This window comes from Peromyscus leucopus, chromosome 15 (assembly GCF_004664715.2).
Source record: "Peromyscus leucopus breed LL Stock chromosome 15, UCI_PerLeu_2.1, whole genome shotgun sequence".
Classification (NCBI taxonomy): Eukaryota; Metazoa; Chordata; class Mammalia; order Rodentia; family Cricetidae; genus Peromyscus; species Peromyscus leucopus.
This window is the reverse complement of record NC_051076.1, coordinates 3,335,153-3,357,445: the sequence shown is the minus strand read 5'-3', so window position 1 is coordinate 3,357,445 and position 22,293 is coordinate 3,335,153. Positions and strand designations below refer to the sequence as shown.

The 22,293-nt window shown below is 39.2% G+C and overlaps 2 protein-coding genes across 6 annotated transcripts in view; both read right to left on the bottom strand.

The window, feature by feature from the left end:
- Nucleotides 1-1,246: 1,246 nt before the first annotated feature.
- On the bottom strand, nucleotides 1,247-10,469 carry LOC114687535 (membrane cofactor protein-like). Its single transcript, XM_028862149.2, has 5 exons — nucleotides 10,018-10,469; nucleotides 4,985-5,173; nucleotides 4,218-4,320; nucleotides 2,313-2,398; nucleotides 1,247-1,520 (listed from the first exon to the last, which is right to left on the bottom strand). Exons 1-5 carry the CDS (start codon nucleotides 10,142-10,144, stop codon nucleotides 1,294-1,296), a joined length of 732 nt encoding a protein of 243 aa, XP_028717982.1. The 5' UTR covers nucleotides 10,145-10,469; the 3' UTR covers nucleotides 1,247-1,293.
- The window catches only part of Cr1l (complement C3b/C4b receptor 1 like), a 66,383-nt gene continuing 49,176 nt past the window's right edge, over nucleotides 5,087-22,293 (bottom strand). Inside the window, exons 11-12 of one of the 5 annotated variants that reach the window (XM_037211105.1) lie at nucleotides 21,931-22,035; nucleotides 5,087-5,173 (exon numbers count right to left, since the gene is read on the bottom strand). In XM_037211105.1, the coding sequence (XP_037067000.1) occupies nucleotides 5,164-5,173; nucleotides 21,931-22,035 (115 nt within the window). In that variant the 3' untranslated portion in view covers nucleotides 5,087-5,163. Of the gene's footprint in view, nucleotides 5,174-13,897; nucleotides 13,972-19,321; nucleotides 19,556-21,930; nucleotides 22,036-22,293 lie in introns of those variants that run through there. The other 4 variants (XM_028862148.2, XM_028862147.2, XM_037211107.1 and 1 more) reach the window with 4 other exon arrangements.

Sequence of the window (22,293 nt, the reverse complement as noted above, 5' to 3'; positions counted from 1 at the left end):
TGGCTATAGTTTTATCAGCTTTATCCATCTTCTCCAAAACACAGCTGTTGGTTTCGATTATTTTTCTTATTCCTCCCTCTCATTTCAGTTTCATTGATGTCTGCTGTATTTCACTGATGTCTGCCATACTTTCTTGCAACTTGCTATTCAGGTTTAATTTGCTCTTTAGATTACTACAGTGGAAGGCTAAGGCTAGGTCCCTCGGTCCCTGATTTACAATTTTTATTTTTCTAAAGCAAACATTTTGTGCTAGGAAATAATACTTCAGATGAACCCTGGCAAATCCTGACCTTCTGAGAAGTTGTTTTCATTTTTATGTATTTCACATACTTTCCAATTTTCTTGCTGACTACTTTACCAATAATTATTATTAGATGTATCTTGCATAATTTTCAAATTTTGTGGATTTCTACTTTCTTGAGATTAGGTAATGTACTTTAAATTACTATTATTTTATATTTGTTTAAAAATTGTATTAGTCACCAGTCATGGTGACATACACCTTTAATTCCAGCACTGATGAAGCAGAACCTAGAAGAAGGCTAGCCAGGTTTACATAGTGAGACCTTATGTCAAAATAACAAAAAGCAAAAGACAGCAAAACAAAACAAAAATGTCTGTATTGTTTTCTATTTTGCAGATGTTCCATGTACACTTGGAAAGATAAACATGTGCTATGATTCAGTGGTATTTCTCTTTCAGGAGAAAAACCTTTTCAGTGTCTCCATGTTTTTGGTAACTCTTTAGTGTCTTAAACATGTTAAGTTTAAAAAAAATACAAAAACCAAACATTTTTGCCAGATTTTACTATTCTTTCAATGAGAGGGCTGCTAATTGTAATCTATTCTGGCATTACCTATAGCTAGATTGTTCTGTCTTCCTGTAACACAAGATAACACTTTCTTATTTTCCAGCCAGTATATGTTAAGAGTTTTGGTTCTTTCAAACAAAAATATTATACTTCATAGCTATAGTTAGTAGCTCACACTCTAGAAAATGAGAAGGAAACTCCATAACTAGATTTTTTTTTTTTTTTTTTTTTTTGGTTTTTCGAGACAGGGTTTCTCTGTGTAGCTTTGCGCCTTTCCTGGAGCTCACTTGGTAGCCCAGGCTGGCCTCGAACTCACAGAGATCCACCTGGCTCTGCCTCCCGAGTGCTGGGATTAAAGGCGTGCGCCACCAACGCCTGGCTAGAATTTTTTTATTTAACTTAACATTTATGAAATTAAATTAGAAAACTGTTTTATAAGAGGATGAAGGACATATAGTCACTATGTTTATTTTTAGGTAAAACTATTTACAAATGAAGGAAAGATGATTACCTTTACATTCTGGAGGCTTGCTACTCCAGGTGTTATGGCCAGAACAGAAGAGCATACTCATTCCAATAAGGGAAAACTTATCTGGTCCCGGCTTAGGATCACAACTGTAAATTACTGCTTCACGGTATTTGAATACTTCTATATCAGTAAAGGTGTGTGTTCCATTTTTTATTTTTGGAGGTGGTAAACAATAAACTTCTTTATAAAACGGGGGAAAAAGGGGAAATAAGTTAAAAGCAAGGTAGTGTATCTACTCAAGACAGTGTTAGGAAGCTCTCTAAATCATTGTCAACAAATTCATCAATACAGGATTTCTATAAGTTGTTTATGACCCCAATTTTCATCTAGAAAAGGGTTTCTATGAGAAAATTCATCACCTCATATTTAAACCACTAACACAAAAATGACCTTTCAGGACAACACTCATTTTTCTAAGGGAAAAAAATGACTGTTTCATGAGGTCATGCTAAGTTTTGTCCTAGTCAATAGAAAAGATGCTGACCATCTGGTGAAAAACTGCTTGTCATGAACAAAATCAAGCTGAATACTGATTGAGAAATGTGCTTTAAGGTACAGGTACATTCATTCAATAGGATGGTGACTTAGACTCATATTAACATGCTGTCATTTATCATTTTCATCCTCACAGTACAATGTTTTTGCAGAAGTGACAAACTTTGATAATTGAACAAACTAATACCCAATATCTTCCTCCAAGCCAAATATTAAAAAGATTTGCAAAAACATAAAGCAATGTCCCTATTCTTACTTTCAAAATTTCAATAAAAACATGTGAGATATATTAATATGTATTGAGTTTATTGCCCTTAAAATATCTCCATTATAATTCCAACATGATCAATATCAATAGATATAACTGTAAAGAAAAAATTTGGGGAGTACTTATTAATCTAAAATCATAATAGGGTTCTGAGGCCAAAATAGTTGAGACCTGATAGTCTAAATTTTAAAAAAAGAGAATTTACTTACTTTCACAATGTGGGGGAGGACCATTCCAATATGCATGATCACCTTTAAGCACACAGTGTAGAATTGACATACCAACTACGTAATAACTAGATGAGCAAAGAAAAAGTTACTGTTTTCTTTGGCAGCTTATGGTAAGATATACACAATAATGAAGGACGGTTTTTTAGATAGTTTTTTTTTTTGTACTATAGTAGTTTGAAGGATAGGTTTCTTAAATAAGTTAAGAAACTGCTAAACAAATCTAACTAAACTTTAGTCAGATGAAGAGTTTCTGTCTGTGAACACACACTGTCCAAGAGCTGTGATGTCTAGACACATCTGATGTGATCTGGCATCTTTGCTATCTCCTACAATCATATTACTTTGCTTCTATGTCTTTAATCATCCATTCTGCTCTGGGAGAATGGAGCAGAGGAGAAAAGCTTCCTTAGGAAAGGACTGCCTGGGCTCTAGTCCCATTTCTATGACTGACTCAAACTTGGGCAAACCATTTAAAGTTTCTTTTGTTCCTCAATTAAAAACATACAAATAACTAGGAGTGGTGGCACACGTTAGTCCCAGAACCCAGGAGGTCAAGGCATGCGTAGTTCTGTGAGTTAAAGGCAAATTTGGTCTACACAGCAGGCTCCAGGCCAGCCAGGGTTACATAGTGAGATCCTGTCACAAACAAACAAACAAAGCAAATATAAATCAAACATCTTGTAGGATTGTTCAAGAGAATTAGATAAATTTGAGTCTGAAGCACAGCAAGTAGAAATAATATATTGTACTAACATATCTTGTACTGTCATATTATGATCATAATGTCTTTCTAAGAACTTGTCAGAATTAATCCTGTCAAGTCTCCCAATTATTTACATTCATAGATTATTATTCTGGACTCCCATGTGATCACATGATGTATTCTTATCTGGAATCCTTTGCTATTTTGTTCTGATAACTTCTGTATCTACTGGGTTTCTCAACAGGCTTAGTCTTTGAAAAAGATTTATGACCTAAACTTTGGTTCCTTCAAAGTACCTAGAAAATTTCCTCCACATAGCTTTACCTGAATGTGCTTTTACTTGACAAAGTTAAAAAATTATTGCCAGGCATGGTGGTGCACGCCTTTAATCCCAGCAGGCGGATCTCTGTGAGTTTGAGGCCAGCCTTGTCTGCAAAGCATGTTCCAGGACAGCCAGGACTGTTACACAGAGAAACCTTGTCTCAAAATACAAAAACTAAAACAAAAAAATCATCAATGAAACTCAGCCAACTTTCCCCAAGAGTCACAGTTACTTCTAAAAGAGCTCTAGAGAATAACGACTTACTCAGTGGCTAATGCCCCCTTTGGAGACACTTTAGGTTACATAGCAGTCTGAAAAATAAGGTTTTCCAACTGAAATATTCTGTGGTAAAGATGAGTTATATTACATTTTGACTTGTTAACACCTTCCAGAATTCTCCTTTGGTTAGTTGTTCTACCTCGATTTCATGAGAGCACCAATTTAACCTTGAGTTGGCAGTAGGTCCACTTGACTGTCAATGATAAAGTCACCATGATTATCTATCCCTTTTGGATATGTAGCCCAGACTGCCCTCAAACTCATGGAGATCCACCTGCCTCATCTTCCTGAGTACTGAAATTACAAGATACCCACCACCCTTGGCAGATTACTCCATTCTTAATGTTTAATCATAGACATTATAGATACAGCAAGTATGATACAGATTTGTTTTCCTTCCATTTCTTTATTTATTAAGCATCTCTCTTACCTCCATAAAGTACCCAAATGTTGTTTGGCTAGGAGCACACCTTGTCACATAGTGAGCAAAATTAAAGCCAATTTACTTGAATGCTTAAAAAGAGAAGTAGAACAATGGAATCAGGAACATTTACCTTATTTCCCATAAGGAGCAACTTACCCATCCATACAAGTAAATTGAGCTCGACCACCCCATGAAATTCTGCCATCTAGGAGGTGTACTTTGCCAAATTCAGGTTCTGCTAATGTAGGACATTCTATTTCTAGAAGAATATAATAATAAAAAATTTAATTCAACTTCAAAGCCAGTTGCACTTGAACTAAAGTAAAAAAAGTCATACTTGGTTCTTTTGAGTTTATGGATTATTTTTCTCTAATAGTTATAAGAGTGTGGTGATTTGAATAAGATGTCCTCCATAAGGGCATTTGAATAATGGGTCTCCAGTTGATGGCTGTTTGAGGAAGATTAGGAAGTAGAGCCTTGCTGGAGAAAGTATGTCACTAGGGCATGCTTGGAGGTTTCAAAAGACTTGTGCCATTCCCAGTATACTCTCTGGTCCTACTTGCCATTCTGAGACATAAGCTCTCAGCTGTTCCTGCCACCATGCTTTTGATCCACCATCATGGACTCTAACCCCTGAGACCACAAGCCCAAATGAACCCTTTCTTTTATAAGTTGTCCTGGTCATATGCTTTACCATAACATCAGAAAAGTAACTAAAACAAAAGACAAGCACAGATTGACAATTACAAAATCAACTAAATTTCCAAAAAAAAAAAAAAAAATCCCCATAAATTTCTCGAAGCCTGAAAAAAACCCTCACATTTAAATAAAAGCTTTGTTTCACATAGGAAAAGCATTGCTGCAATAAGGGAATATGCACCCCATCCTAAAAATTAAGCAAAAAAAAAAATGAGTTTACTTACTAGCACAACCATGATCTGAAATAGGGAACCATGTATGATTTGGTTCACAGGTAGCAACCATGATGAATGGATACAGAAATATGTATCCTCTTTTACACTTATATTCTATTGTCTCTCCAACCTCATAATAGGGTTTAGTTTCTTCCTTGGGTTCCATAGCTTCAAATGGTGGTGGTAGTTCACAGGCATCTAGGGATAAGAGGGCAAGAACATGAAGATGAAGTGTGAATATCACTTTTATCAACTAAGAAATGTTATTTTGTGGCAGGAAGTACAGAAAAAAGAAACGTTTTTATCAAGATTCTAAACTATTAGTACATGCCTTTCTTTACTCAAGCAGTGGCGGTAGTGCAATAATATCCCTAACGAGTTTAAAATAACATCAGCTTTTGGGTCATTTCAGAATGAACTGAACTTTTATTCAAAAGTAAAGCAAGGAGACATGGTTAATGATTTTGGTTTTTTTAAAAAGAAAGATACGAGACCATCCTGTTCTTAAGGACTATGTCTCATTCCTTATCACTTCTCTAGTACCCAGTACCGAAGTTGAATGAGTCTTGTGATTAATTCTTTACTCTCTTTAAATTCAAATTCATATTCTTTTTTTTTTTTTTTTTTTTTTTTTTTTTTGGTTTTTTTCGAGACACGGTTTCTCTGTGTAGCTTTGCGCCTTTCCTGGAACTCACTTGGTAGCCCAGGCTGGCCTCGAACTCACAGAGATCCGCCTGGCTCTGCCTCCTGAGTGTGGGATTAAAGGCGTGCGCCACCACCGCCCGGCTTCAAATTCATATTCTTTATTAGTCAGATAATTTATTTGCTTTGATGATATATTAAAATCATGTTTTATTTGCTGTTTTTCAGCCAGTCTTAAAAACAATTTTTTATTGGTTTAGCTATAAATATTTCCCTGTGTTAGTGCTTCTTTCATATTACACTTTACTGGTTTATTATGAACTCATTCTGCATTACTGCTATAATTAGAAAGTGAATTCCAAATACTGTGGGTTGTATTTTCCTGAAAGTACAGTAATAACAGATATCAGAACCTATAACAATAGTGATGAGGATTTTTAAAAATTAGAAATCCAATATTCAGCACTCTTCATACTCATTATTTAAAAGTTTCTCCCTCTGTAAGATGAGAAAACTGAAGTATCACAAGGCGGAATAACCTGTTCAAGAATGCATTCCAACTATGTAGCAGACTAAGTGTCCAGTTAGGCAGCCTGTGTCCGGACCACACTGGGCACCACTGCCAATGCTGTGACCCTTGTCCTCATCTGGAACTCCCCAAAGCAGATTCCATCCTATCCTGTGTTTAGTCCTCAAAAAAATTGCCTTTTATGGTGCTTGGAGGCATTACAGCAGCTCTAGTTTAGACTCAAGTTGTACTAAGTACATCAGGTAAAAACATCACAGCCTGAACTGTTCCAAACTAGGCCCTCGCTTCTCATGATTCTTTCGCACTCTATTTTTCTCTTGTCGTTTTTTGTGTCAAACTAAGTAGTTGCTGGTCAGTTGTGTCCTACTTGGGCTGTCTTTGCTTACATTGTTCCACAGCCCAGTTCCTAGCTATGCACACTGAGCAACTCTCTCCTCTTTATAGACACCTGGAGGGAACATCTTGTGCCTCAACTATGGAAGCAGCACACATTTCTCTTCCTTTGGGCTGTCCCCTACCAGGATATCTCAGCTAGGTCACATGTTGGCTGTGTTCAATAGTTAAGATGAAATCTACTCATCAATGTGGCCACAATATCCAGCACCAGCTCCTCACAGTGGCATAACAGTACAATAAAACACTTGCAAGAATTATATTGTCATTTTTTTTTATAGTGAAAATAGTCATTTTAAAGATTTAATCATTGGAGAAAGGAGAGCCATTTTTTTGGGTCTGTCTGCTAGTATTTTATAACTTAGCAGCTGATCACATAAAGACTATTCCCCTACACTGTAGCATACAGAGTAAGGACTGACATACTAGAGTGTAAGCATTTACTGATCTTAGAAAGACCTAAAATAGGTATTAAGAGCAGACACAACAGGAAGCAGCAGCTTTGTTCAAAGAAGCAGCCGCTCTTCTGAAGGAAGGAGACCAACCTAAAAATCTGACAGATTCTTTTCTGCATTCCTGATGACAGGCTTTCTATGCTGGACACTGTCATAAACCCTTTTCCTCACAAGTTGAGTTGTTCCAAAAATGAGACCCTATTCTATCCTTCAATTCTCCCTGCCTACCACAATGAGTTTTTCTTTTATGTTGTCCAGGTTTCATATCTATCTTTAGTTTTCAGATTTTATATTGTTTTCCCTCCTCTTCATTTCCACCTCCATTTATGTTATATCCTATTTATTTATCTGTTTTTGTCTATTTCAAATAGCTTCAGAGTCTTCTTAAACATTTGGCTTGAAGTCTATTCCAAACATTATTCTTCTAAAAAACCATTGGCTTCTTATTATTGCTAGTACCTGCCCCTTTTCTTCCTTGTGAAGTGAATTTTTATAGAGATCAGTGAAAAGTAAAGCTCTTTAAACAACTTTCCTCCTGCAGGAAGGAAGAATCTTCTCTGTGCTCTGTGCCTTGGCCAAATATGATATTTAACATTCTGGTACTTGAGTTATGTAAGAGTGCCAACACTAAGGAAAAAAAAAAGCAGCCATTTGAAGTAGTAAATGTGAAAAAAGATAAGATCTATGCTTTCCAATGGGGAGTGGTAGAGAATAGAAAAGACAATTTTAAAAGTGATTGCAAGTTGAGAGGAGGATAAGCTGGGCTATGTCTACCGAGGGTAGTCAGAGGAGGTCTCCCTAAGAGGTAACACTACAGTGAAGTTTGAAGAGAAGACAGTCAAATATGTAATGTCAGGGGATGGTTCCATATACGGGAAAAACAGTAACAAGTCAGTGGTTTAAAGTGGCACAGTTTGGATTGTTGTTTGTCCTTCCCCCAGTGATTTTTTTAAAATCTATTCAGAAAAGCATGCTCCTTTACTCCAGAGCTTGGTTCTATTCTTCTTCTTCTTCTTCTTCTTCTTCTTCTTCTTCTTCTTCTTCTTCTTCTTCTTCTTCTTCTTCTTCTTCTTTTTTTTTTTTTTTTTTTTTTTTTTTTTTTTGTTTTTTTGTTTTTTGTTTTTTGTTTTTTTCGAGACAGGGTTTCTCTGTGAAGCTTTGTGCCTTTCCTGGATCTCGCTCTGTAGACCTGGCTGGCCTTGAACTCACAAAGATCCGCCTGGCTCTGCCTCCAGAGTGCTGGGATTAAAGGCATGTACGACCACCGCCCAGCAGTTCTATTCTTTAGTGTGAAGCTTTGGTTAATATTTGCCACTCCTAATAAATATAAGCAAATATTTATAGATCATCTACTATGTATCTGTCACTAGGGATCTATCAGCATAATGAAGTGCCTGCTTATATTCATACACATATATGTGTGTGAACAGCCAGTGGAAGAGGATCACAAAAACAACACTGGTTCATGACTGCCTCCCAGAATATTCATCCTTAGACCAGCACAGAGTCTGGAACATTGAAGGCAAATGTTGCTGAATGGATGCTACTAATGAGAGATACTGAAATACATACAGACTATATGTAAAGGATTGTGTGTGTGTACCAGGATTTTTCTTTTGGGCCACTAACTAGCTCTCAAATCATGACATGGAAACTTATTTAATGTTTTGAATGCTCATCCTAGCTTAGGCTCCTTTCTGTCTATTTAAATCTATTTAAATTAAATTAACCTGTTTCTCTTCATCTACCTTTTTCCTTGGGGCTTTTTCCTTTTTTTTCCCTCTCTCTCTCTGTATTTCCTACTTTCACTGCCTGTGTCTTCTGGCTAGTGGCTGCCTGGCATCTTGCTCTAGGCATGTCTCTCATTGACTCCTCTCCTCTTCTCCTCCTCATTCTCCTATTTATTCTCTTTCCTTGCCAGTCCTGCCTATCCCTTCTCTGCCTAGCTATTGACCATTCAGCTCTTTAGTAGACTAATCAGGTGCCTTAGGCAGGCAAAGTGAAACAAATGCAACATATCTTTGCATAATTAAACACACATTCTTACATTATTAAGCAAATGCAGCATAAACAAATGTAATAATACACCTTTACACAGTTAAAGTAATATTCCACAGCATAAACAAATGCAACATGTCTTTACATAGTTAAAATAATATTCCACAACAGTATGTATCAGGGACAGACACAGAGGATTGAAAGACAGGACACAGAAATATTGTTCTTTGTGTAAATTTTATACAGTAAGCAAGTATAGTATTTATTCCATGTAATGAAACACCACCAAAATGTGATGGGAGAAACCTTGAGTTTTTGTTCATGAGCTGAGGTGAAAACCAGACTGTTACTTATACTTGTCTTAGGAGTGATGTTTAGATTTTCTTTTCTACTATGACTTTGTCTTTAAAGACGATAAACAATGTCTCAAAGCCATTTGGTAATAACACCAGTCACTGTCTATATTGGCTATGATAACTCCAAGTCAGGAGGAGGGGTGTGAGGAATATGATCAAATATGTTTTATGTGAAAAAAATCTAATAAAAATGTAAAGCCAAACAAAACAGTCACTTGTAAACCAAGCCCATTTTGCCTCAGGCAACAAGTAAACTTGACTCAAGAAAAAACAAGCCAGGTGTGACTTTCCCTCCCCTCTAAACCTAGAGGGTTGCTCACCCACAGCACAAGCAGTGCACTCTGCCTTCCCTAGAGGTAAACACCAGAGCTACCCTAATTCCTGAAAACAATGCAAACTGCTACTAACACAGCCAGGCTCTGGATGAACATCTACTCCTCTCTCCACTCAGGCAGCTTACCCCTTAAGTGCTGCTCACCAAGAAAGTCTGCACTTTGGGAATGGAGACTGCATGGTCTCCACATTACACATTTGCACAACTCTAGAACTCTACCAGGTCCTCCATCCCAACCTTGCCCATCGCAAACTCAGATGAGCTCCTCGCTATCCACCTGACCTACAGGCTAGGTACCAACATCCCGGAGACACAGACTCTCTCCTGGATCCTACCAGATAAAGTAGACAGCAGGAACAGAAGGGCCTCTGCGCAAATGCCCAGGAAGCACCACCAGAAAGTGTAGGTCTTCCTCCTGCGGCGGGGAGGCTTTGCGTCCGGCGCGAGAGGCGGCGCCGTCATGTTACAAGAATGAAGGGAAAACTGAGCGCCAGGTAGTCAGAGAGCAGCTTTTGAGCTAAGTGAACAGACGCAACAATCCTGAAACTAAAGTGTGCTGGGCGACACAACAGGTGGGCGTGGCCAGGCCGCTCCCAGGAGGTTAGTGACTCAAGGTGGTGCTGGCTAGGCCAATCGGCTGGCAGTAAGGCGGGGCCTCAGTTCAAGGGGCTGGAACAATGGGGTTGAGCTCCTGCCCAGGAATATCTGGCTTGTCAACTGTCAGGTGTGCTGCTTCTGTAAAACATTTAACTCCTCCCATATGTAGCTGCACTCCTCCTAAGTCCTCTAGGGCTTTGCTGCACCCCTCGGCTTGGGTGGCAGTCTTCCACAGTCAGGGTTGTGCTCCTCTATGGGCTGTCTCCTAAGTGAAATTGCTCTGTTCCTCCCGCAGCTGCTCTACAGCGGCTCTAGGGTGTGCTTACCAGCTGGAGCTGACCCTGGCTCACATAAAGGAGACTACTCAACTCAGGAAGGGTGAAAGACCAGTTGGCCCTGTGATCGTTGCTCGGAACTTGAGCTTGAAGAATAAAAGCACGGAGACCTTAAAACAGAGGCCTGGGAGCACAGCTGTGGGTCACGGCACAGCCAGCACCCCTGGTTCTCATTTTATCCATGCTGCTTCATACTTGCCTTTCTGTTCGTTGTTGTATTTGGCATTAGTCATATCGCATTAGGGAAAGTACCCATATTTTCGTCGTTTGAATTATCTACGGTCTCATCTCACAATCCTCAGATCTCAAAGGTTTGCCCACTGGGTTCCCAGCCTCTAAAGTCATTTTCCTCCCCCCCCCTCGACCCACGGTTGCTGTAAATTATTGTACAGAACACTTCCCTGGGGCAGCGAGCATTGCAAGCCCACTCGAAGTGGAGCTACCCTCTGCCTCAGCCCTCCTTTGGAATGCTTTCAGTGACTGTGTTGACAGGATACTGACAGCTGCCTGAAGTCTAGAGTCAAACCTTTGGATGAAGGAGGTTTCAAAACAGAAGTGGTTTCTCCAATTCATGGGAAATATTTGGTTTAACTGTCAACGAGAAGCAAACAGGGAGGAACAAGAGGCATGTGCATCAGAAAAGGACTCAACTTCTTGTAAGGTTTATGATGTGTGGCAGGACAGTGGAGTGGAGGGGCATTTATTAAGTGGTGGAGAAATCAGCTGTTAGGTGCTTTTTGTGTGTGTCCCTCAGGAATGATCATGTTTACATTATGTTTTTCAGAGAGTGGGGTAATACCTACAGGCCAGCTGACCTTTCTGCACAGTGGAGCAGGATCTAACTTACTCTCTGAAAGTTTAGAAAAAACCAAGTAGAGAAACAAGGACTGTTCTTAGAAGGATACGTATTTTGTCCATTTTTGGCTTTGTATCTGTTTCTGTGCCTCTGTGTGTGTAGTGTTTTGTGTATGTACTTGTTAGTATGAGTGCATGTACCTGTGCATATAGGTATGTGTATGTGCATGAGTGTGCATGTGGTTGTGGGAGGCCAGGGATCAACATCAGGTGTCTTTCTCAGTCACTCTGTCTTAGCTAGGGTATCATTGCTGTCAAGAGACACCATGACCACAGTAACTCTTATAAAGGAAAACATTTATTGGGGCTGGCTTACAGTTCAGAGGTTGCTTATTATTGTCACGGTGCAACATGGTAGCACACAGGTGCTAGAGAAGGAGCTGAGAGTTCTATGTCTGGATCCACAGGCAGCAGGAAGAGACTGTGAGCCAGTAGGCCTGGCTTGAGCTTCTGAGACCTCAAAATCTAATGACTCACTTCCTCCAACAAGGTCATTCCTCCTAATAGTGCCACTCCCTATTGATCTGTGGGGGCCATTTTTATTCAAAACACCACATTCCCCATCTTATTTTGTGAGGCAGAGTCACTGAATCTAAAGCTCATGGAGCCAGCAAGTTCTAGGAATCTTCCTGTCTCTGTCTCTCCAGCTCTTGGCCTTACAGCACTCTGGGGTGTAGCAGGAATCTTAGAAGGTCTTATTAATAAAATCAAACCTGAGGCCAGTTATTGGGGTGAACACTGGAAGGTCAGAGAGACAGAACAAGCCACAGCTAACCTCACCTGGCCAACTTCTCAGCTGATCTTGTTTCCTCAGACTGGAAGCCTCTGTGTCCTCATATCCGAATGGCTCTCAGCTGAACTGTGCTGCTCAAAACCTAAAAGCTTAACCAGCCAAATGCTTAACCAGCCAAATGCTTCTAGTTTCTGGTTCTTATGCCTTATATACCTTTCTGCTTTCTACCACCACTCCCTGGGATTAAAGGCTTGCTTTCTGGGATTAAAGGCATGAATCACCATGGTTGGCTGTATCCTTGAACAGATGGATTTCTGCCTCTGGGATGCTAGGATTAAAGGCATGTGCTACCACTGCCTATCCTCTATGTTTAATATTGTGGCTGTTATATTTTCTGACCCCAGATAAGTTTATTAGGGTGCACAATATTTTGGGGGAATACAATACCACCACATTTCCCCTTTGTCTAAAATTTAAAAAAGCATATAATATAAGAAAAATTATCCAATAAGTATATACTATACAGTCAAAAATTACATTAACAATGTCTAGTCCACTAACATTTGACAGATTCAGAGAAAATAATTCCATTATCTATCCTATTTTGGTAAGTCCAAAATGTACCTAATTCACTTTCTATCCTAACTAATCTTCAACTGTAACTAATCTTCAACTCTAACTAAGTAACCTTCAACTCTAACTAACTAATCTTCAACTCTCTCAGAGACCCAAGAAGGAAATAATATTACCTAATAAATGTAGCTGGAGAGTTTTTCTCGCCAAGTCCCGGCAGTCCGACAGCCCACTTATAAAATAAACATACAGTCACTTATATTATTTAAATTGTTTGGCCTAATGGCTCAGGCTTCTAGCTATCTAGTTCTTACATCTTAAATTAATCCATTTCTATAAATCTATACCTTGCCACGTGGCTCATCAGCATCTTCACATGCTGCTTGTCCTGGTGGCGGCTGGCAGTGACTCCTTCTGCCTTCCTGTTCTCTCAATTCTCCTCTCTGTTAGTCCAGCCTATACTTTCCTGCCTGGCCACTGGCCAATCAGTGTTTTATTTATTGACCAATCAGAGCAACACATTTGACATGCAGACCATCCCACAGCACTGGGGCTTTTATGTGGATTCTAGGGATCTGAATTCAAGTCCTCATGCTTCCACAGTGGCACTTAAAAAGTCAATATATTTTATTACAAACATCCGAGAGTTCTCTAATAGATAATATCCTTTTGTCTACAAGTTGTCTTTTTGTGTGGTGGTGGTGATGAGGGTGGGTAGGTGGGAGGGGGTCAGTGGCCTTTGCATAGGCTACTTTTCCTTCCCTTATCTTTCATATCTAGCTCTTCCTATGGGGATTGTCTTAGACAAAATACCATGACCAAAAAATAAGTTGGGAAGAGGTTTATTTGGCTTACACTTTCACATTACAGTTCACCATCAAAAGAAGTCAGAACAGGAGCTCAAGCAGAGCAGGAACTTAGAGGCAGGAACTGATGCAGAGCTATAGAGGAAAACATCTTACTGGCTTGCTTCTCATGACTTGCTCAGCCTTTCTTTTCTTTTCTTTTTTCTCCTTTTTTTCTTTTCAAGACAGGGTTTTTCTGTGTAGCTTTGTGCCTTTACTGGAGCTCACTCTGTAGCCCAGGCTGGCCTTGAACTCAGAGATCCGCCTGGCTCTGCCTCCGGAGTGCTGGGATTAAAGACATGTGCCACCACCTCCCGGCTCAGCCTGCTTTCTTTCAGAACTCATGATCACCTGTTGGAGGTAGTCCCAAACACAATGGGTTGCATTCCCACATCAATCACTAATTAATAACCTACCGGCCTACATACAGCCTAATCTTATTGAGGCATTTTCTCAATCAAGGCTTCCTCCTCTCCAGTGACTCTATCTTGTGTTAAGTTGACATAAACTAGCCAGCACAGTGTCAAACCAATTATTGTATAACACATCCTCAAAGCATCTATTAAAACACAGAAACTAGCAGTAATTATATGCAAACCTTTTGTTCACTATCTAGGAGTCTGACATTCTCTTGAGATCATGAGCATAGCTCAAAGTATCACACATACACACAAAGAATAACGATATGGGGCCACTTTTTGTTTTTTCTTCACATGTATATATGTGAAGTATGAACGCATATATGTATGTGTCCATGAACACATGTGCACACATCCTTGTATGTATGTGTGTGTCACGCACACATACCTTTGAGGCCTGAGGTTGAAATTGGGAATTTTTTTTAAAAGTTGTATTTATTTTTATTCTATGTTTATGAGTATTTTGCCTGAATATATGTCTGTACACCATGTGTATGTAGATGAGACCAGATGAGGGTGTTGGAACCTCTGGAATTACATCTGGAGTTACAGATAGTTGTGAGCTGAGCCACCACATGGGTTCCAAGAACTGAACCCTAGGTTCTAGGCAAGAGTAACAAGTGCTCTTAACCATCTCTCCAGCCCCAGAAATCTTGTTCAGTTGCTCCCCAACTTTATCTTCCAAGGCAGGGAAGGTCTCTCAATCAAATTCAGAGCTCACTGTTACAGAGTTTTATGGTCTTATTAAATGGTCTTATTAATAAAATCAAACCTGAAGCCAGGTATTGGGGTGAATGCTGGAAGATCAGAGAAGCAGAACAAGCCATAGCTACCTCACCTTGCCAATTCCTCAGACTGGATGCCTCTCAGCTGAACTGTGCTGCTCAAAAGCCTAAAAGCTTAACCAGCTACTAGTTCCTGGTTTTCACGCTTTATATACCTTTTTGCTTTCTGCCATCACTTCCTGGGATTAAAGGCTCACTTCTTGGGATTAAAGGCATGAATCACCATGCCTGGCTGTTTCCAGTGTGGCTTTAAACTCACAGAGATCCAGGCAGATCTCTGCCTCTGGAATGCTAGGATTAAAGGTGTGAGTGCCACCATTTTTGGCTTCTATATCTAGTGGCTGTTCTGTTCTCTGACCCCAGATAAGTTTATTAGGGTGCACAATAATTTGGGGAACACAATACCACCACAGTTTAGATAGCCAGTTTGCTCAGGCGATAATATCCTCAGCCTTCTGAGGCTAGAATTACAGGAGGAATCCTGAGAATCTGAACTCTGGTACTCTTACTTGTGTGTAAGGGCTTTAACTGCTAAGCTCTCTCCCTAGCCAGGACCATTTATTTTAAAAGTGTGAACGTGTGATTATTAACTAGGTAAGTTCTTTAAAAAAGTAGCATATAATTTATTAATTTCTCTGAGGTACCACGTGATGTTTATAAAGTATATGTCCATATACATTGTATATTTGTGATGGTTAAGGAATCTCCATTCCATACCAGGTGCCCTCCTAGTACCTTTTGGCCTCTGGCCTAAATTCCTGAAAGATGAGCCCCTAGCATTCTGAACCTTCTCCAGAATGGTGAAATGGCTGTGAGATAATCAACTGCTTGCTTGCTCTGGCTTCTGTAAACATGCTTATTGCTGTGCACAGGGGAGTGAGACAGCTCCTTTATTGCTATTTACATGGGGAAAGAGACAGATCCTCATGTAGCTGAGGGGAGTGAAACAGTTTCTCATACAGCTACAAATTCCACAGAAACAAGATAATTGTGGTCTCCACCTTTAAAAACCTTCCCTTAAACCCTTCTGAATAGTACATCTTCAATTTAGCCTTAAGGCTGCTCTGCAAGCAGCTTCAATAAAAATTTTAATTATAGTCTGGATTGAACTGAACTCTGTTGTGGTTGTATTGTGTTCCCCAAAATATTGTGTACCCTAATAAACTTATCTGGGTTCAGAGACAGAACAACCACAATATTAAACATAGAAGTTAGGCAGTGGTAGCACACGCCTTTAATCCTAGCATTCCAGAGGCAGAAATCCATCTGTTCAAGGATACAGCCAAGCATGGTGACTCCCGCCCTTAATCCCAGAAAGCAAGCCTTTAATCCCAGGGAGCGATGGTAGAAAGCAGAAAGGTATATAAGACGTGAGGACCAGAAACTTGCAGCATTTGGCTGGTTAAGCTTTTAGGTTTTGAGCAGCACAGTTCAGCTGAGAGCCACTGGGATGAGGACACAGAGGTTTCCAGTCTGAGGAAACAAGACCAACTGAGAAGTTGGCCAGGTGAGGATAGCTGTGGTTTGTTCTGTCTCTCAGATCTTCCAGCATTTCACCCCAATAATTGGCCTCCAGGTTTGATTTTATTAATAAGACTCTTTAAGATTCCTGCTACACTCTGTAACATAATATTTGTAGACGAATTTCTAAACGGTCTTATGAAATAAAAAAAAAAAAAAAAAAAAAAACTAGGAGCCAAATATAGGAATGAAAACCTGAGAGAGATCAGAGGAACAGAAACAGCCACATGCTAACCTCACCTCATCAACTCTACAGCTTCCAAAAGCAAGACTTCCTATCTACCTATGCCTATATGCCTTGATATTCTGCCATCTAATTTGTTCTCTCTGTCCAGCTACATCACTTCCTCTTCCTGCCCAGCTCTGTCACTTCCTGTCTGTCTGTACAGACCTCCAGGGTTAACTAGTGTTGGAATTTAAGGCATGTGCCACCACACCTGGCTCTGTTCCCAGTGTGGCCTTGAACTCACATAGATCCAGACAGATCCCTGCCTCCCAAGTGATAGGATTAAAGGCGTGTGCTAACATTGCATGACTTTTGTTTACTATAGTGGCTGGCTTTTTCCTCTGATCCTCAGGTAAATTTTATTGGGAGACACAGTATATTGGGGAACACAATACATCACCACAAATATTCAAATCAGTTAAACATATCAATCTCAATTATTTATCATTTCTTTTTTTGCATTTTCATCAAGTTTTTTTAAAAATTTATTTATTAAATTTAATTTTACATATCAGCCATGGATTCCCTTGTTCTCCCCTCCTCCTGCCCCCCCTATTTATCATTTCTTTATAGGAAAAAGTTTATAAATAATACAGAGCATGGTACAAAAGAACTTTCAAAGTAGAAGAAATGCAGTGTTTAGTTTTTTTCAGACAGTCTGTTGAGTAATCTTGGTCACTTTGCCCTATCACCATTTAAAATATTTTTAAATAAGCAAAAGTTACTTCTATTCCATAGAGAAGGTGGTAAGTGATATTACATAAGCTTTTTATTGATATGTTTAGAGTGTGTTCTTTTTTAAAAATGTATTAGTAATGGCTATTGTTACACAGAATAATTATTATTTGTTTTTATATATTTTTGCATTTTCCTAATGTTTTTTAATGAACCTATTCCATATTATGAACATTTTAAAATAAGAAAGGAAAACGATGGATTTATAAAGCAGAACTCTTGGACTACATCTTTCTTCTTTCTTCAAGTCATTCAATTTTCTGTCCACTCAGTCTTTATGTTAGTTAGTCCTCTAACTTTATGGCGTGTGATTTCAATATAAGGTAAGGGTGCAAGGGAGTAACAACCAAGCAGGCAGGCTAAAAGTGAATTTTACTGGATGCTGTGGAAGCATTATTATCCCTAAACAAAATTCTCTGAATGTCTGTGAAGTAATGTCAAAAACTTGAATCTTAGATCTTTCTCTGTTGAAATGAATTGGCCTCTTAACTAACATGGAATCCCAGGTATCCTCTAACTTTGCAGTTTTTGATGATTTTTGTTTTTGTCCATTTTGTCAAGAAGGGACATTAAAATCATAGGATGTTTTCATTTAGATAACAGCATGATGGATAACTGAACTATCATGAATTCATATGCCAATAATCAGGATGCTGGTATTACATATAAATGCAGATTCATCAAAAGTGTTCATTACCCTCTTTTCTGTTTTTCGTGTAGGGCACAAGAAAGTATGATGTAAAGGAGGAAGTGGAGTGGAAAGAAGAAATTAATGAGTACTTTCATGTTTTTCCTTCTGTCAGTTAATAAGCAGAGACTTGATCTGGAAAATACATAGGTCATCCACAATGCACAAAGCATTTCCTTGAGTCTCTTTAGAAGTGTGCTTGTGGCAGAGATGTAAATGATGGCTAAGCCTCTCAGAGGAAAGTTAGCTTTAGAAATTGTGTCCATTCCTGTTACTACCATGAAAAATAAGCAAGGATGGCATATTCAGTACAAGGTACCCAAGTTCTCCCCTAACAAAACTGCTTCCTTTCCTTTATGGCCTGAATGTTGTCCCTCGACCAGTAGACAAATCCCTAAGAGGTCCACCTGCCTTCCATTGGTTACTGCCCACTTGATTGCTCCTCATTGTTTTCTTTCTATCAAGACTGGTCAGCATCACCCACCTATACTCCTATAAACATTCTCTCCTTCACCACATAGCTATATCTTTGACATATGCCTCCACCTTTTCATTTCACTTTGACATCTGGCCTGGGCACACAGGTCTTGTGCTTAGTATAGATTCTCACTCATTGTCTACAAAATGTTGCCAAAAATAATTAACCTTAATGCTTTGGTAGACTGCAGTCAAGATGACCTTGATCTGTTTATATGACTTTTGATCCTCTTGCCTCAGGGTTTTCCAGAGTGATTACAGGAGTCAGTCATCACATCTGGCTCAATATATACAAAATATTCTGTGTATTTACTGCTGTGGGATGTTCTGTATGTCCTGTGGGAGCCCGTTCTCAGGTTCCTTGTGCGTTACAGCAGGTCGTATAGAGGATGATTGGAATGGGCTGAGTGCAGGTGTTGAGATGTCTGCACTTGCTGTGTGGGGATGGTCTGTATGTCAAGTTGTTCTGATTGGTTAATAAATAAAACCTGATCGGCTGTGGCTAGGCAGGAAGGATAGGCAGGACTAACAGAGAGGAGAAATAAAGGACAGAAAGGCAGAAGGACTGCTGCAGCCGCCCATGACAGAGACGCTGCAGCCGCGCCATGACCAGCAGCATGTGAGCGCTGGTAAGCCACGAGCAGTGGCAAATATAGATTTCTAGAAATGGTTATTAAAGATATAGAAAAGTTAGCAAGAAGCTGCACGACATACAGTTTGTAAGCAATAAGTCTCTGTGTTACTTGGTGGGTCTGAGCGGCTGTGGGACTGGGGTAAAAGAGATTTGTCTGATGTGGCAAGCAGAAAAACTCTAGCTACAATTTACCATTTAAAAATGAATTTATACCACTTATTTATTTATTTTTATTTATTTTTGAGAAAGGTTAAATGTCCTGAGAGGCCTTGAACTTGTAGCAATCCTTCTGTGTCAACCTCTCAAGTGAAGGAATTACATGTATAAATTTTATACATGTGTAAAACATTACAGGCAAGATATGCTTGGTGTTCCAAACAGTCATCACTTTGCAATGTGGCTATTTAGGAGGCCTCTTGGGTGAGTGAATTCCGAGGTGGGCTAGTGGAACTTGGGCAAAAAGAAAGATGGGAAAGAATTTCAGGTGAGTAATCTTGCATATACAAGTCTAAATAAATGATATTTTGAGCACTTTCATGGAATGTTTTAAAAACAGTTTCCTGTAAAAACAACCCTAGCTCCAGTTGTTATTTTCTTCCTACAGTGTGACTACATGGTTAGCCTGGAATTGATTCTGCACAACTTTCCCATCATAGATCCCAACAGTAAAGGAAACAACTCAACACCTAAGAACCTTGGATGAAGATCTTAGAGAATTCCCTCAAAGCACAGCATTCTATGTCATTCTGTCTCAAAAAATTTTACATTATTACTCTTTTCCTCTTTTATTCATTTATATGTGCTATTACAGAAGTAGTATGATATTTTCCCTTCAAACTTCTGGACTAACATAAAAAGACATTGTAGGATGGCATACTGCTGTCACCTCAACTTTCCTATTCCCTGGTGGATTATCCATGATGACAATAGTCTCTTGAGGAAGATGATCATTAAAACTTAGGGGATAACATAAATTCTAAGTTAAAAAAAATGAATATTTCATTTTCTTTTATATATAATATGGAAAAACAAGCTTCAAGACAAAAGGGAAGAAGTGACTAGGAAACCAGAAAATAAACAGAAAGCTTTGCAAATTCACCTCCATTGCAGAAGAAAATAGTAACTGTGGTTTTTTTTGTTTAAAAAATTTAAGTTGCCTGTATTTAAATTCTACTGATTATAAAATGCCTTCCTTGTGCCTCCTATTTTTTTTTCCTGAAGGCCTCTTCTACTGTCCATTGCTGAATTACAGATTTTAGCCATATATATCAGGAGAAAAGGCCAAGTTTCAATTAATGCACATTTAGTCAGAAAGAAGGACATAGAAGAATTTTATTAAACAATGTGATGTTTTTGCTTCTGCTTATTAGGAGAGCAGCCCAATTCCTTTCCAGAGCATAAGCTGCTATTATTTCTTCTGTGTGTGTGTGTGTGTGTGTGTGTGTGTGTGTGTGTGTGTGTGTGTGTGGCTTGTTTGTTTAGACAGGATGTCAGGTAGCCCAGGCTGATCTCAATCAAACTCCTTATATAACTGAAAATGACTTTGAACTGATCCTTTTGCCTCCACCTTCCAAGTATCAGGATTACAGACCTGCACAGGTTGTGCTATGAAAAACAGCTCTGTGTGGTACAGAGTTATGGAGCTGTGAATGTGAGGGGCCCAAGGACAGGGATGAGGTAACTGAGTAAGAAGTAGAGATCTGAGCAATCTGTAAGACATTACTGAATAAGGCAAGGGAAGAGGATAGAAATCCAGGGCTTAAGGGGACTAGCCAATAAAACATTTGTTGTCACTGCTGGATCTCTGATAGAAAGTTGAATTTCCCAGTGTCACTTGTGACCACAGAGAACAATGCCATGTCAGTTTACAGTGAAAAGCTGTTGGTATGTGAAATTGTCAAAATTGGAGTGATCTTATTTACTACTCAAAACTGCTTTAAAAATAGGACAAATTTGTGAGTATCTAGGGCTTGGTGGGCCATGTGGCTTCTGGGCCTGATTCACCGCTCACCTGCTACTAGGGTTGGAAAGCAGCCACCGACAACATGACTGGGTGAGTATGCGCAATTAGAATGGCTTATGCAATTCGAGAGGCCAGCTGAATTTGGCCCAGATGGCAGTTGGAGCCTTGGAATCATTATTTGGTTTTTACTTCAGTTATGTCATCATGCTGCATTTGGTTGTAGTATTACTTCACTTTCAACCCCAAACCTTTGTCCGATATTTGACATATAAGGGATTGTGGTGAGGATGCATGGAAGAGGTGAATGATGAGTTAGGGATGGAAAGAGCTACAGTAGAGAACAGAAAAGAAAGAGAGAGAAGCCAGACGGTGGTGGAACATCCCTTTAAGTCCAGCACTTGGGAGGCAGAGATGGGCAGATCTTTGAGTCTGAGGCCAGCCTGGTCTAGAGAGTAAGTAAGTAAGCCAGCATAGCCAGAGCTACACAGAGAAACCCTGCCTCAAAAATTAAAAAAAGGGGGTGGTGGTGGTGGTGGCAATGGGGGGAGTCTCAGGAAGTGAGGAACAAAAATCAGTGAAAATCAGAAATCAGGAAAGAGGTGAAGAGCCTTAAGAGATTCAAATGAGTATGTGGGTATCCCCCTAGAGATGAGGTACTTGGCTTCCATGGGAAAAAGCAAAGCCCACTGCTCCGCAAAGGCTCATAGTACACACCTTGACAGTTCCCAAACAAAATCATAAAAATGGCAATAATCCAGCTCAAGAAGTTTCCAACTTCTGTGTGTAATACCCTGTTTGAATTGTTTCTATTTTTGAATCTTAGTTGCTGCAAACATTTTGAACTCAGGATGTGCATAGATACCTGCTGTTCTCCTGACTTGCGAGCAGAGCTTGAGGGTGAATACAGCTGTCTTCTTGAGAATTGAAATGGATACTCACTTCTTTACACTTTTCATCTGTGATATTGCTAATTGGTAGGGAGAATAAAAGGAAAACTGTATGAATCATGTTAATTTTGAAAGTAACTAATAACTTTCATTTTGAGATTTAAGTTATAGATTTACTAAGTAAAATCTTGGATTAGGAAATACTAAACCCATTATGTCAGAAGATTTAGCTTATCTATCTATGTATATCCACACCTTAAACAACACATCTTACTATTTCTAAAATAATTTTGGTTAGTAAATAGGTTTACCACAGATTTTGACAACTTCATATACTA